Raw genomic sequence first — 15,303 nt, forward strand, 5'->3', positions numbered from 1 at the left:
AACGAAGAGCTAGAGGTGAGAGCTTTGTTCATATGTTTTATTTGACCATTGCCGAGTCCTAACCTTTTTAGTTAATGTTGTTAACTTTTTCAAGCTTTCCTATTTGTGCTTGTTTTGTTGCATTGTCTGAATTACATTAGTTAATAATAAAAATGATAATAATCATTATTGTTATTATTCTTATTATTAAACGAGTCCTTAAAAAAAAAAAACTTGAAGTTTTAGAATCTTAAAAAAAAAACAAAAAAAAGAATCGTCTCTCAAATCTAACTGGATAACCATTTTAAAAACTGCTGAAAATAGTCAACATAACAGTTATTTTAATATAATTCAGATAGTATCGTTTTATTAATATTTTGAATTTTAATGTTTATATATAAAATTTAGTTAAAAATATATTTAAAAAAATTTTTGTGTGTTTTTGTCATTTTTATTAAACATTGTTTTGTTGAATATTGTACAAAAAATAAGTATTCTAATACATAAAGTTCAACTAAGTTAAAATTTGAAATGTTGAATTCAAGAAGCTTCCGATGGACAAATTCAAGTGCCATCCTACTTTTTTTTTATACTCAAGAATATATTGTTTTATAGAAATATATTGAGCCGCTTGGCTTCTGTAAATGGCTAATTACTTAATTATATTATTTGCTTCTTAGCATTTGGCCTAAACTACTCGTTGAATTCTGTGCATTAGTCTCATCTTTGTCTTTGTTTTGTGTCACTGCAGAATAAAAACACTCATCTGAATCAGGCCATTCACGAGGAACAGGAGGCCATATTGGAACTGCGTGTTCAGCTCCGCCTCCTTCAGACTCACAAGCTACAGCAAGAGCTCACATCCCCGCCCACTTCCGAACAGGCCCCACCTCCCAGCCCAGCCCAGAGGAGCGATCTAGAGCGGACGAGCCAATCAAACGTGCCGCAGCGGTCGCCATAGAACCCACTGCTGCTGCCGCCCCAGCCAATGGGAAGCCTGGAAAAGATGCCATGAGCCATCGCCCAGCAAAGACAAGAGGGAGGCCAACCAGTAAACCATCTGACCATCACTACACCTGCGCTTGTGTTAGCTCATCACATAACTGTGACATCTTGGGTCAAGGGTCAGCAAGGTGAAGTGAGACGGTCGTTACACTGGGAGAAAACTGGACAGCAGAGGACGATGGCGAGATGTGATGTGTAGGTCAATAGTCTAAAGAGAGGCGAGTAGGGGAAACATTTCTGATTGGTCATCGTCACAATGGAGTGAATTGGATTCTTTTGACACGTTTAAGCTTGTATGTGAAATTGCAGCAGCACATCAGCTCTTTTGTGAGTGCTCAGATTTGATCTGCCCTTTGACCCCCATCTAAAAAGATAGGCTACTTCTCTTTTTTCTAAATAGTTAAGAGTATTAGGGGTTTGTGTTTAAAAATCCAAGTTTGTTAAAACGTCCAGGTTGATTTTTACCTCCAAAAATCAAGAGAAAAAAATAGGTATTATATTATATTATATTATATTGCTTTTTTTTTTGGCATTCTAACATTATTTACATTACTATTAAGCACTTTTCTGCATAATTGACATTATCTTAATTTAAATAAAATGTCATTCTCATGACGGAAATAGAAAAAATATTGATATATTATTTACATTATGAAATATATATCATATTGTATCTATTATGTTGTACTGCTTTAATGCAGATTTAAATAGAAAACTTATTATTTTAAGTGCAAATTGTTCTTAATAGTCATTAAATTAATGTCACAATGCATAAGAAACAAAAAGTTTAATTTTCTTTATGCAAACATATTTTTATTTTCTATTTTGGGTTAAAATATATGAAAGCCTGTTTCCATGGAATAAAAATAAAGTGTAATTGCATCTCCCAATTTTGACAAAAAAGGTCTTCTCTTGCATTTTACTTGTTTTCTTCAGGATTTTGAGTTTACATTTCACAATTCAGTTTTTCCACTACATAAAAAAAAGAAAGAAGAAGAGCTAGTTGTGACTCAAAATTCAAAATTCTTTGTTTCCTGCAGTTGCTAGTTTAACTCATAATTCTGATGGAAAGATTCTAATTTTGATAGATGATTTCAACAGAGAACGTTTCAAGATAAAAAGTTGCTATTACCTTTTTATTTATTTACAGCATGAACAGGCTTTTATATAAATGTGAAATTTTTTTCTTAAAATAAATACTTCAAGCATTTCATGAAATACTAATAAGATGTTATGATTCACCAAACCACAGGTGACGAACATCCATAACTTCTGTGTTCACATTACATTTAGTGCAAAATTTCATTTCAGGCAAGCAGTTATACTTTATTTGGTTACAAATGCATTTTATTTATGCAGTTCTGCTCATAATTAAATCCCGAAGGAGTAAATACATTGAGAATATCCTGGATGTCTGTTGCCAATACAGAAATAAGGAGAAGAGAATTCTTAACGGGCTGCCAGCTCTCCAGTTGTGGGTCAGGTCTAGAACCGAGATCAAACTGAGTGAAAATCAGTGAAATGAAGTGCCATAGGTGACTGTGTGCAGCCGCACGGAAGAATTACTTTGAAGATGCTCTGGGACATTGTCATACAACTAGATTGTATTTGGAGCTATTAAGATATTCAAAGGAGATGGTTTTGAATGTTTATTATAAATTTCAATATTTAATAATCCTATAGAAACATCTAATCTGTAAATGCACTAAACAGTGCAGATCTGCACTTGTAGAATGAGAACGAGTTGATTGCCGTTTGTTGTGGAGTTGATACGTTTTTGTCAGTTTCCGTACGTGTCACGCAATGTTTTTTAAAACAAATTTCGTGAAGCACAAGAATATATTTGATCCGTGATAAAGTTTGAGGGCTTATTATGGGTGAAGTTCAGGTGATCAGAATCAAAGAAAAGATATTGCATGAATAAAATGATTCTTATATTTGAAAGAAAGCTTCATTTTCTTTCTGCATAATATCTTATTTTGAAATATGAACAACTTTTTTTCTGCTCCTGAAGTTTTGGCACAGTTGTTACAGATGTTCTGAAACACTGATCAATAGTCATTTTGGAAACTTGCTGTAGATTGTCACCAATTCTTAATTTTTTTTTACTACCAATATTCTCTGTTTCATTTTTTTGTGTGATTTATTATTATTTTTGTCTAAAGTGCTTGTTGAATGCTAGTGTACTACTGGACTTTTGTATGTTCTTATTCTCTTTCAGATATAACACATTTCCTCCCTCATTTTGCTTTTGGTTTGTTTTTTTATTTTACTATCTTGTCATGCTATCAGATCCTGTTCTAATCCAAGCTATTGACAGACTGTTTGTCAACTACATTGTATGTGTGGAAAAATAGAAAAAAAGAAAGAAAAGCTCTTATTTCCCCCCAGATTTCTCTCTGTTAGAACTGATCTCAAAGAGATACACACCTGCTCATCTACTTTTGGAAATGATAGTTTTTCATATTATAAACAAAGCTTTAGCCCATGATCATTGTGGACAGAATGCTGCCATCTAAAATAAAATGATAGGTTGGACATTAATTCAAGTCTGAAGATTTTTGACTGGAACACAGAATATGAAGGTGGAGATCATGCTGCTGTGATTAGTGTTACCACAGTTATGGACAGACAGGACAGGTATGTGGTCTTATTTAACACAAGGTGAAGGTTTTCTCTGTCTAGGTTCCTACTGTAGGCCTTGTTTGATTTACATACTATTTAGTGTAAGTTACAGGCAGAGAAAACCTCTGGATACAAAGTCATCTAATCATACTGTGATTTAAACAGCATTCATTTTCTTGTGTTATTGCATATGAATTTGCATGATAATGACTATTATGATAATGAATAGCAAAATATATGTTATTTATTCATGTTACATTAGTAATTTTATTATTATTATACAAGTATATTATGGCTTTATAAAGTATCCACATAATTATGCATTAATCCATCACGTTAAAATGTGAGCATGGACCACAAAATCAGTCTTAATAAGTCGCTGGGGTATATTTGTAGCAATAGCCAAAAATATTGCCTATTGTATGAGTCAAAATGATTGATTTTTCTTAAATTACAAAAATCATTAGTATATTAAGTAAATATCTTGTTCCATAAAGATATTATGTAAATGTCCTACCGTAAATACATCAAAACTTAATTTTTCATAAGTACTGTCCGTTGCTAAGAACTTCATTTGGACAAATTTAAAGGTGATTTTCTCAGTATTTAGATTTTTTCTTTCTGCACCTCAGATTGCAGATTTTCAAATAGCTGTATCTCAGCCAAATACCGTCCTATCCAAACAAACCATACCATAAGCAAAATAAAAAAGCCCCTTACGATTGGTTTTGTGTTATATAAATAAAACAAAATTAAATGATTGAAATAAAGTTTACCTCGAATTCAATTGAAACATTGATCAGTAAGATACGTATACAGTAAAAACGTAGGCCTTGGTGTACAGACAGACAGACTGACAGATAGATAGATAGATAGATAGATAATAGATAGATAGATAGATAGATAGATAGATAGATAGATAGATAGATAGATAGATAAAGGTAACTAGACTAAATACTAAAAATATGAAAAAATAAAATCATATGCGAATAACAGTAATCAAGAGCGTACATTTGTTCAATTCACACTGTTTTATTATTATAATTTATATTATTTGAACACTCTCTCTTTGAGGCGTGGTTTATGTCACGTGATGTAAGTGACAGCTCGGTCGAAATTCTCCAGTCGGTTTCCGTTAGCTTTGGGAAGAGATGGTCAGAGTTTGTTTTTTACGGATGAACAGTCCGCTGGCACCGTGATGGATGAGAGTCGACAAAACAATACAGGAGACTGCTAAAATAATGTTTCAGCTGCCCTAACGTGCTTTCCAATGGCCATCAGGGAACTGAAAGTGTGTCTGCTCGGGGTGAGTTGAGATTCCTCCGTCTGCGGCTTCAGGATCATCGACACAAACACACCGACTGACTGGAACTCCTTATTTCTGAGTCGTTTTCTCATACTCAACACGCACCGTCACGAAATTCCTCTTTCAGTCATGTGAACCATCGTGATTTGTACATACAATATCGTCGGGTGTTTTATAAGAGAGCTGGAGCTAAAGCTGGACGTGGTTTCGCATAAATTCATTCTTTTGGAATGTTTGCGGCCATGACGTCACCGCCGGCTGTGTTCGAAATGGAATTCTAGCGCCCTGCGCTCTTCACATTGCGCAGTATATACTGCGTGTTGCATGTTATTTAAAAATGAACAGAAGAAAATACTACCATACTACTTTCTGACTGTGTCTGCACTATGTATACTGTGCACAGATTTTCTTTTTACATTGAATACCCAAGCTGTAACAAACTGTGATTTAAAGGTCTTAATGACTTTTCGTCTGAAACTAACATAAAGTAAAAGACATTTTATGCAAAGTTTGATTTAAAATACATTTCAAATTGATAACCAATGTGATTAAAGCAAACATTATATAATAAAACCAAATGAAAACAATACAGCATACAAAAGTTCAAAACACTTATTCACTAGAAACTGATGTTAAGTGCTTTGTGGATATGGTATTTTGTAAAGCATGCTGTGTGTTATGGCAAAAGTATGGCAGCCAGGTATTTTATACATTCATACATTTCTATTCCATACAGTGTACAGTATGCATACTTCAGAAGTTACATACTGAAAAAAAAACTTGAAATCTCTAATTCTTAATGTCCACATCATTTTATGTAGTTCTATGATAGTCACACACCGAAAGACATGTAAACATTGATCATTGGTCGTATATTTCATATTTCACAATCTTTCAGTGCTTTTGTTTTTCTCATAATCACAGGACACGGGTGTGGGGAAATCAAGTATCGTGTGTCGATTCGTTCAAGATCACTTTGACCACAACATCAGTCCAACGATAGGGTAGGTGCATCTGGTGAGGTGAAGAAATCACATCTGGAAGAGGAAGAATGTGTGCCTAAATATACCTTCATGAGTCAAACCAACAGTTTTAAACAGCTGACTCAGAGTCAGTTCAGTTGTTTCCTCTCAGTTTTGTTTACATCAGCACATGCTGATTTTCTCGGTTATGTTACTCATTACACTTGGATAGAAGAATATTTTTAGCTTTGCACAATTTGCATTTAAACTCTTTTTTCTTTCATATTTTAGTCACTGTTACTGCAAGATAATTTCCTGCTTAAATGAAGACTGTATTACACATTTTATATACATGTATACTATAACAAATAAATTCATATGTTTATCATGATAATGTAATCTGTTTTGCAGTGCATCTTTTTTAACTAAGACTGTCCCCTGTGGAAATGAACTTCACAAGTTTCTGATTTGGGACACCGCGGGGCAGGAACGAGTGAGTGAATTTTTATTTTGTTTTATTCATTTAGAAATTGAAGTTTAGGTATATGTATCTTTTATGAACCTTTTACTTATATATATGTGTTTGTTCATTTTTGTTTAATCTGAGACAGTCTTTTTCTTCCTTAATGTCATAATTCTGTAAAAATTTCATGCAACCTGAACCAAATTTATTAGCTAAAAAACTATATCCCATGATTCCATAGCATACAGCTTCTGTTTTTCACCCACATATATACACACACACAGGTTTGGGTTCCTGTCAGTGTATCTGTGCCCCTTAACACCCAGCCAAAATCAATAGTTCAGAAAGGAAAATGCTCTTATTTCTGTTTGGAACATCTTGTGGGTGAGTAAATGATGACAAAAGTTTATTTTTTGGATGAACTCTCTCTTTAACACAAGATTAAAAGATGTCAGAAGATTCTAAGTCATCCCTGTGTGGCACATTTGACATCACAGTTGTTATTTAGAGAAATCTCATTTCATTTCCAACACACACACTCAGAGTTAAGAGTTCACTGTAGGTGTGACTCATCGGGTGTGTGTGAGTTTGGGAAGTTCTGGCAAGACTTTGTGTTCACGTCTGTATGTCCAATATTACTGTCTGTTCAGATCACTCGGAAAATATGTGTCTCCTTTTGAACTTTACATCATCTTCTTTACAGCACACATATAAGTCATCCTAATATGCTTTATTAAAACAATACTACAGGAGCTACATTTTTTTTTTAATTTGCCTCTAACCCCATGTAAGAGCAAAAGTATTAGAGATGCTTGCCTTATTAAAAAATATAATCATCAAAATGAAAATGTGAATCTTTGAAAGCTCCCAACATTGACATGTATGTTATTTTTCTGCAGTTTCATTCGTTGGCTCCCATGTATTACAGGGGCTCTGCAGCAGCCGTCATTGTTTACGACATCACAAAGCTCGTAAGTTGTATTATAGTATGTTTGCGCAATTCATTTTCAAGTTGCTTCTATTTCAAAACCATGTGTTTAAGGTGCAGTACACTGAAATGTGTCATTTTGATTGATTTCATGTGTATTTGTTTATAATCGTGGAAGGAATTAAGAAGTTTTGAAAGAGCAATCACAATTGAGATTCTTTGTTTCTTAAACTGATTTCGCATCAATGTCTCAAACTGTGCTCAAACTTTTCAAAACAAAAGTCAAAGATATCAGTATGAATATTTCTCTTCAAATTCATCCAAGATCAAATAATCTGAGCTGCTATCCACGTTTTATAACTGGAATCAATTTCATAGCTCTGTACTCTTACGGGATGACAATTACTGATGCATTGGTGTCTATTTCATTTGATCTCCTCTGGAATATCAGGGGCTGTTTACATAAACGGGTGTTTTGACTGTTCGTTTACATCAAAACAGCGTTTTGGGGACTGAAAATGCATATTTTTGTAAAGAGGTTTCAAAGTGTTTTTAAAAAACTGCACCGTTATCATTTCTGTGTAAACACCCAATACAGGAATCTTTGAAAACGATGACATCATGGGCGTGTGTAGCACGTGTTAAGTATGTAGACATGTGCTGTATGTGTCGATTTTAAAAGCAAGTGTGAACAAACATTCACAACAGTGGCGGAGTACATGGTACTGTTGTTGCTGCTCAAGAGTTTGCTAACACTTCTTCAGCAGACTGTGGATTTTACTTCACCAGTATTACAACCAACAGTCATACACAACATATAATTGTTTCTCTTTTCTGTTATTGTTTACTAAGAAGATGACAGCGCCAACTACTGGCCTGGATTATGTAATAGAGCGTTTTGGGCCATTGCATCCTTGTCGTGTAAACATAGCATCAGAAGCATCTTAGACAAAGTTGATACTTAAATGAAATGTACAGTATTTTGAAGCTCCATGTGTTTTGTGATGTGTCTGGTTTCTGAAGGACTCTTTCCAGACGTTGAAGAAGTGGGTGAAGGAGCTGAAGGAACACGGGCCGGAGAATATAGTCGTGGCTATAGCAGGAAATAAAACCGATCTGGGTGATATCAGGTTAAAAACAAACCTTCCTCTTTCTGAAAATGCATTATACTCTCTAAAGTTTCTTTCCAAAACCTGCAGCCGCTCAGCTTACATTTTCATATTTGATATGTAGTATGTGATCATTTCACCTGAAGTCGACATGAAATCAAAATTGCACATTAAGAGCTGATCAAATTTATCAAAATGTCCATAACTAATGTTCACAACTTCATAAATAAAACGTAATAGTTTGCTATCCAGCCAGTTCCTAAAGTGTAAACACAAGTGCTGCTTTCACATTGTGGTGGTAAACAATGGTCTGCGAATGCTGTTTCACTTTAGTTGTGATTATTATAGAGTTTTTTTTTTTTTTTGACTTTTCACTTCTGAGAAACTTGGACTCACCATCATCTCAATGGCAGCAAACTGATCCTTCAAGACCGTGTCACTGTTAATTCAGCAATTTCCATTTAGAAATTTTTAATCACTTTTCCCAATTCTCTGTCTTTGTGTTTGTTTAACTATTCGACATTTGCAGCAGTCCAGTGCTCGTTTACCACAATCCCCCCTGATGTTTGTGTCAGCCCTGTCCTCAATTGAACACCTTCCTCAGGCTAATCAAACACTCAATGATTTCTGAGTGAGCTGATGGTTTACTAATATTCAATGGGGTTCTTTATTTTAGGGAGGTTCCTACTAAAGAGGCAAAAGATTTTGCAGAGTCCATTGCAGCCATATTTATGGAGACCAGTGCCAGAAATGCAGTAAACATAGAAGAGCTGTTTCAGAAAATCAGTAAGTATTACCAAGACTAGTCAAGTCTCCACTCTATATCTGGCCCACTGTAGTAAACCCGAACACTATAGCGTATAGTGATTTGTCGCATCTTCTCCCTCAAGTCAGTATGGATGTTTATTTCTTGCATATTAAGTTTGCATCTTTTCCCCCTGAATTTTTAAGCAGAATTCAGAGTAAAAAAAAGTCAAAATTCATGACATGTTCATGTTCTCACCTCTGTGTAGGTCGACAGATCCCTCCACTTGAGAACACAGATGCTGACAGCCATGAGTCTTTTAAACTGACACGGCAGCCTCCTCCCTCAAGCAGACGCTGCTGTTAGACATCCATCCATCCATCCATCTGCAAGTCACTACAAACACCCTACAACATGACTTCATGTGGCACTTGACCCAAGTGATACATAGATGAGGATCACAGTACACACAAATCAATGTGTGTTAATGTAGGAGTCTGTTAGTCTGATGTGGATACGGTCACATGACTGATAGACACATAATGCATTAGGAAACACAGCAATTCTGCCTCTGAACCATTTTGTACCAAGTCAGAATGGTTTCTGAATATCGTTTTTTTCATGCTGAGCAACTCTTGAGACATGAGTTATCTCAACATGGAATAATTTTCTTATCAAGTCTTTTTAAATGCAGCACAGATTTGTGACAAATAGAAATGCTAGTAGTTAGCCCGAAGTTTACACAAGAATAAGTGCCTTAGAAAATGCCATTTTTATGTTTGGCATTGCCGCTTTGATTCATAAAAACAATAGTTTTAATAGGTTATTTCTAATCTGGCTTTGACCGTTTACGATGACATAGGATCTGATGAAGCCTAGATGAAAGATTGACATTCGCAAATGTGTTAGTCACACACAGTGTTGTTTATTGTATTATGTATTTACATACCACTACTGCTTCATACTAATAAACCGTGGGTCTAATATGTCATTTTTGTAAAGCTGTGTGTAATTGCACATTGTTTTTATTTCAATAATTTTAATTAATTATACGGACACTGTAAAATAAAGTGTTTGTCAATTTATTCATTCTTAAAATAAATAAAGGTTAAAACTGGTTATTGGTAAAAAATGCAAAACATCAATATAATGTAGAAATTTTCCTTTATTAAATGGAAATATGTGGAAATCAGCCACCAGGGGGCACAACTGGCTTTAAAGTGAACACATGTTTTGTTAGTTCTTCTGCAAACCTCTGCTTACCTGTTGCTGTCAATGTTGAAAAGCCTCAACTGTCCATATTCTCCCCACTAAAATTTCGGAGGTTGGTGATTTTTTTCAATTTGCAACCGAGAAAATGCCGTTCATCTGTTAAACAGGTACACTTGTTATCTGGTCAGATAGTTTGCAAGTAAAACAAACCATCACTAGGTTGATTCCCCCATAAAGGTAAAACACTGATTCAGTGGCACTTTCTCTCGTGAGTTACAGGAATCGGTTCGACTGATCTGTGGCACATGGGGATCATGCCGATGGTTGGGTCATTATTTTTGCAATTCCATTTGGTGACACTAGTGCTTCAGAAATTACACACTTCACCTTTAAGGCTAAAAGCATAAAAGCAGGGTAATTGTGCACTCTTATATAACCAGCCTACCTTGGTGTGGTCGTGAGTGGATTGATTGCCTGTCCTGTGCAGTAGTTTTTTTAATTTAGTAATCAGAATGATCTTTTCTGTCAGTCACACGCAGCACTGGTTCTCCTCTAACAGTTTAGTTTTTTTGTTCATAAATCATCGCAGTCATTATTGACAAAGCATCACATGTAATTTAACATTTAATATATCTGTCTAATTATATCTCTTTTCTAAGTTAGAAAGACTAAAAGTTGGTGTGAATGCACATGGATGCCTTAACGTAGCAAATTCAGTCTGAATCATAAGAGCTAGACAAGATCTGGTGATAATGGTCATATTCAGTTAAACATTTTGTAAATAACTTTATATTTGTATTTTTAAGTCTACCTTTTCTTAGTTAACTTAATGTTTCCATTATGTGATATAACAATGGTATCAAACACACTTTGTACCAGAAGTCATCAATAAACTACAAATGCAGAATGCAGATGTTTGCTTGAAATATTATTGCATATTTTCTTCTTATTTAACTGTTTTTATTGATGAGTATTCATACAGATTTGGACAGTGCTGAAGATGTAATAGTTTTGGGAGATAAAAGTCAAGTTTGTTAGTGTGGTGGTCCTATCTAAAGGTTACAGTAACAATAGGTTTTATAAATCCCAAAGGAGCAATTTAGCACATAGGCAGCTACAGCTGTCCAATTTTTTTCTTCTTTAAGTGAACTATGGGTCTAAACTTTTCGGCACTGTTGCTGTATCTCAGCATTAGACTTTCCAGAGCAAAATATCTGATTCAGTTAAGTGGGTTTTTAGTTTTGTTTTGATTTTCTCTGTGTGGTGTTTGGAACTGGTACCATTTGAACATTTTAATAGTGCTGTGGACGCTTTTTAAAAACAACATGAACCAGCATTTGCAACACAAAAGTCAAAAGTTTGGACACTTGACTGAACTGATATTTTGCAGTTTCCTAAAACCTGTGAAAATAGTTTTACAGAAATAGACAATGTATGTACGTATTTATGGTACTATTCAAAATTTTGGGTTTTGAAAGAAGCTCAGTAAGGCTGCATTTATTTAATCAATACAGTAGTACATTAAAACTGGTTTTATTGTGAAAAACAAAAACGTACGTTTTTTATTGTAATATAATATATAATGTAATTTATTCCTGATGCAAAGCTGAATTTTTAGCATTACTCCAGCCTTTAGACTGCAGTCACATTATCCTTTAGCAATAATTTTAATATGCTGATTTGCAGCTTAATAAATATTTCTTAATATTTTTTTGGAAACTGCCATCTACTTAATTTTCAGGATTCTTTGAAAAATAAAAAATTTAAAATAGCATTTATTTGACATAGAAATCTTTTGCGACATTATAAATGTCACTTTTGATCAATTTAACTTCGGAATAAAAGTATTAATTTCTTTACAATTAAATTAAATCTTTCTGACTCACAATCTCACATCTCTTTACAATTTCCACAAACATCATTGGCTTCTTGTACATTATTTTTTACCGCTGCACTGACAACAAAAAAATCAACAAATTTTTTGCACCTTAGGTTGCTAGAGTGTTTTGAGTGGTCGCCAGTTGGTTGCTTACTGACCCAAGTTAAAATATATATGAAATTCTGATATGGCTCAGCTCCCTTCTTTAAAGCTTATGGGATTTTTCCTGTTTTACCATCCGCCAGTTGGAAATGGTAAGTCCAAACCTCAGAAAAGTAATTGCACACCGCAACAAGCTGTACAATTTGAGGTTTCATGTTTTTAACACAAATTGTGTGGCATGGAACAAACAAGCTACAGGAAAGATTTTAGGCTTAGTAAATGCCCCTAATTAAGACTCTTCTTTTTCCATCTTGTTTGTCACATCACAGTAAAAGACAACCAACTATTTTCTCTTATACACTCTTATAAATAAAGCTTCTTTATTGACATCTATGGTTCCATGAAGAAGCTTTAACAACCATGGAATCTTTCCATTTAGTTTTTATAGTTGAAAGGGTTATTTAGACTGTTAATGTTATGCCAAAAATGGTTCTTTTAAGACTTCTTCACTGCAAAGTGTGGTATCTAAATTGCACCAATGGGGAACCTCAGGGTTCGGTGCTTGGTCCTCTTCTCTTTACAAGTTCCAAACACATCACTGGGTCTCAGGCACATGAATTTATACATATTACTTGTGCACTGACAATGTAAAACCTGTTCTTTAGCACCTTGCTATATGGTTGCTAGTGTGATTTTAATGGCTGCTTACTGACCCAAGTCAAAGTCTATACATGTATTTCCTTATACACGCATATGGTTGCATGAAGAAGCTCTAACAACCGTGAATTCTTTAAAATTCCTCTTTTATAGTAGAAAGGTTCTTTTAGATTATTTATTTTCATTCTGATTTTCTGGGCCATGATATTGTGTTTGCGACATCTGCTGGGTCAGAGCTGTGTCAAGCACAACTCGATCCGATGTTCAAGTATTGTTTTGATTAGGAACCTTTGGAAAGCCCTTGAAAAGAAAGGAAATGGAACAATGTGTCTTACTCTTCTTGCTTCCTATTGCTTCTGCCATGAAAATAAAGGCTTTTGTTCTGTGCAGATTACTTCTTAAGCTCAGCTAACTCTCTGGCTGACCCCGCAGACCCTCTTTCATCTCAGGTAAAACAGCTGTAATACCTGAGTGACCTTTGTGATGGCCAGAGGTGATGCAGGTGTTCTTGGCCGGTGGGTGTTTGTGACAGGTTGACGTTGGGGTTTATTATGCTCGTCTCCACACTTCTTGTGTCTAACAGATCCACGTGCGGACGCCCACTGCTTGCCTGGACTTTCTCGCTGATGAGACAAGTGGGCGATTCAAGAGAGGAGAGCAGAACAAAATAACTTGTGGCCAAATGTCAGTAAATCTTGTAGCCTGCATCACCATGGGAACGAGCTGGGAAGAGACAACAACAGCGGCGACGTCGGACCGGGAAGCAGGTTTTTTACTGCTCCGTGTCTGCTGTTTCCTGAGATGATCTTTTTATTCTTTCTCAGAGGTTCAGATGTTATTGTCATGCATGCTTTGACTATTTTTCTACCTCACAAAGCACCTGGAAAATGGCTCTATTTTAGTCGGAGCCATGCTTTTAGAAGAATCTCACTTAATGAGTGTAATTTTGAGTCTTTGCACACCGGCATGAATGGATGTTAATATAGCATTGTGTGCCATATGGCAGTTATCATTTCATCTCTGTCATTGCAAGCATGTTCTGTAGATGTATGTGGAAGCAAAGGTTTTTCGTCTCCTGCTCCCAGAGTTCAACTGGGTTCAGTAAGTGTGAGAATGCCCCGACAGAGATCATTAGACCTGTTGTTTAGGCTGCTTGTTAAAATATCATACCGTGACATTTGCTCAAACATGTTCGGTGGCTCCTGCTCTTGTTAAAATAAAAGTTCCCAAATGAGGAGAGCAAGTGTTGCCTCCTGTAAATCAGTGGTCAGTGTTTTTGTCTTAAACAACACTGAATTTGAAGGTATATACATTAATGTTTCCTGTTATGTTAAAAGTTTGATAAAGCAGCTTGATTTTGAGCTTTTTTATTTATAGAAACTGGTGTCAGTACATATTAAATTGATTAAGCACAGCTATTTTTGTGTTTCTAGAAATTTGAATAAAACAGTAGTTCATAATAATTACTATTATAAATGAAGTAAGATGATGGTTATTGAATTTTTTTTCATATATGGTAAAATTGCATTAGCAAATATTAAATGCATATGTTAAATTATCCATAAAACAAAATTCAAGCATTTAAACATAGGCCTTTAGATCATTTTTAAAGTTTATAATGGATTCAGACTTATAATATATAAATATTAGAACAGATTCAGTCCAACCTAGAGATGACAGAAAAAAACTGGCTTTAGATTCTAATAAAAATTAGACTCCTCAAAAAAGCGTTGGTTTACTTTACACATAAGATTTAATTTGTTAACATTCGTTTGGATGAACTAACAATGAACAGTACTTCTACAGCATTTATTAATCTTAATCTTACCCTTTTACAAACACATTTTTTAAATAACGCATAGATAATGTAGTCAGTTAACAACAAACTGTTTAATTTATGATGTTCCGTATGACACAACCTTCATAAAAAATGTGAATTTTTTTTTTTTAGTTAGTTTGTGTATTCTGAACTATTTATTTAAATGTTTTCAGTGATATCACTGCAAAGTGGCAGCAAAAAAAATAAAATAATTAAAAACAATCAACTTTTGCTGCACAAAGAAAGTGTGAAAACATAACAATGTGTCCATATTTGGATATTTCTGAATTGGTCTGAAGCCATTACCCTCTCTGTGATGATAGACTTTAGATCTGTAAACACTATCATCAGCGCAGAATGGGCCGCAGTTGGACACCAGCTTTTGTTATGCCACAGTTAAAGTGGATGATTATCTCAGTTGTGTATAATACTTTCTGCAGATAAAAGTACAGTCTATAATTAATATCTAACCCCCCTCATTGTTTCATAGAGAGATACTGTGGGCAAAGCCA

General features: G+C 34.7%; 1 protein-coding gene across 1 annotated transcript; it reads left to right on the forward strand.

Moving 5' to 3' along the window:
- The first annotated feature begins 4,699 nt into the window (after nucleotides 1–4,699).
- Nucleotides 4,700–11,245, forward strand: LOC113071242 (ras-related protein Rab-31-like). The gene is made up of 7 exons (XM_026244605.1): nucleotides 4,700–4,915; nucleotides 5,840–5,919; nucleotides 6,289–6,370; nucleotides 7,240–7,311; nucleotides 8,292–8,398; nucleotides 9,054–9,163; nucleotides 9,391–11,245. Exons 1-7 carry the CDS (start codon nucleotides 4,880–4,882, stop codon nucleotides 9,486–9,488), a joined length of 585 nt encoding a protein of 194 aa, XP_026100390.1. The 5' UTR covers nucleotides 4,700–4,879; the 3' UTR covers nucleotides 9,489–11,245.
- The last annotated feature ends 4,058 nt before the right edge of the window (nucleotides 11,246–15,303 follow it).

This window comes from Carassius auratus, unplaced genomic scaffold, assembly GCF_003368295.1.
Source record: "Carassius auratus strain Wakin unplaced genomic scaffold, ASM336829v1 scaf_tig00006687, whole genome shotgun sequence".
NCBI lineage: Eukaryota > Metazoa > Chordata > Actinopteri > Cypriniformes > Cyprinidae > Carassius > Carassius auratus.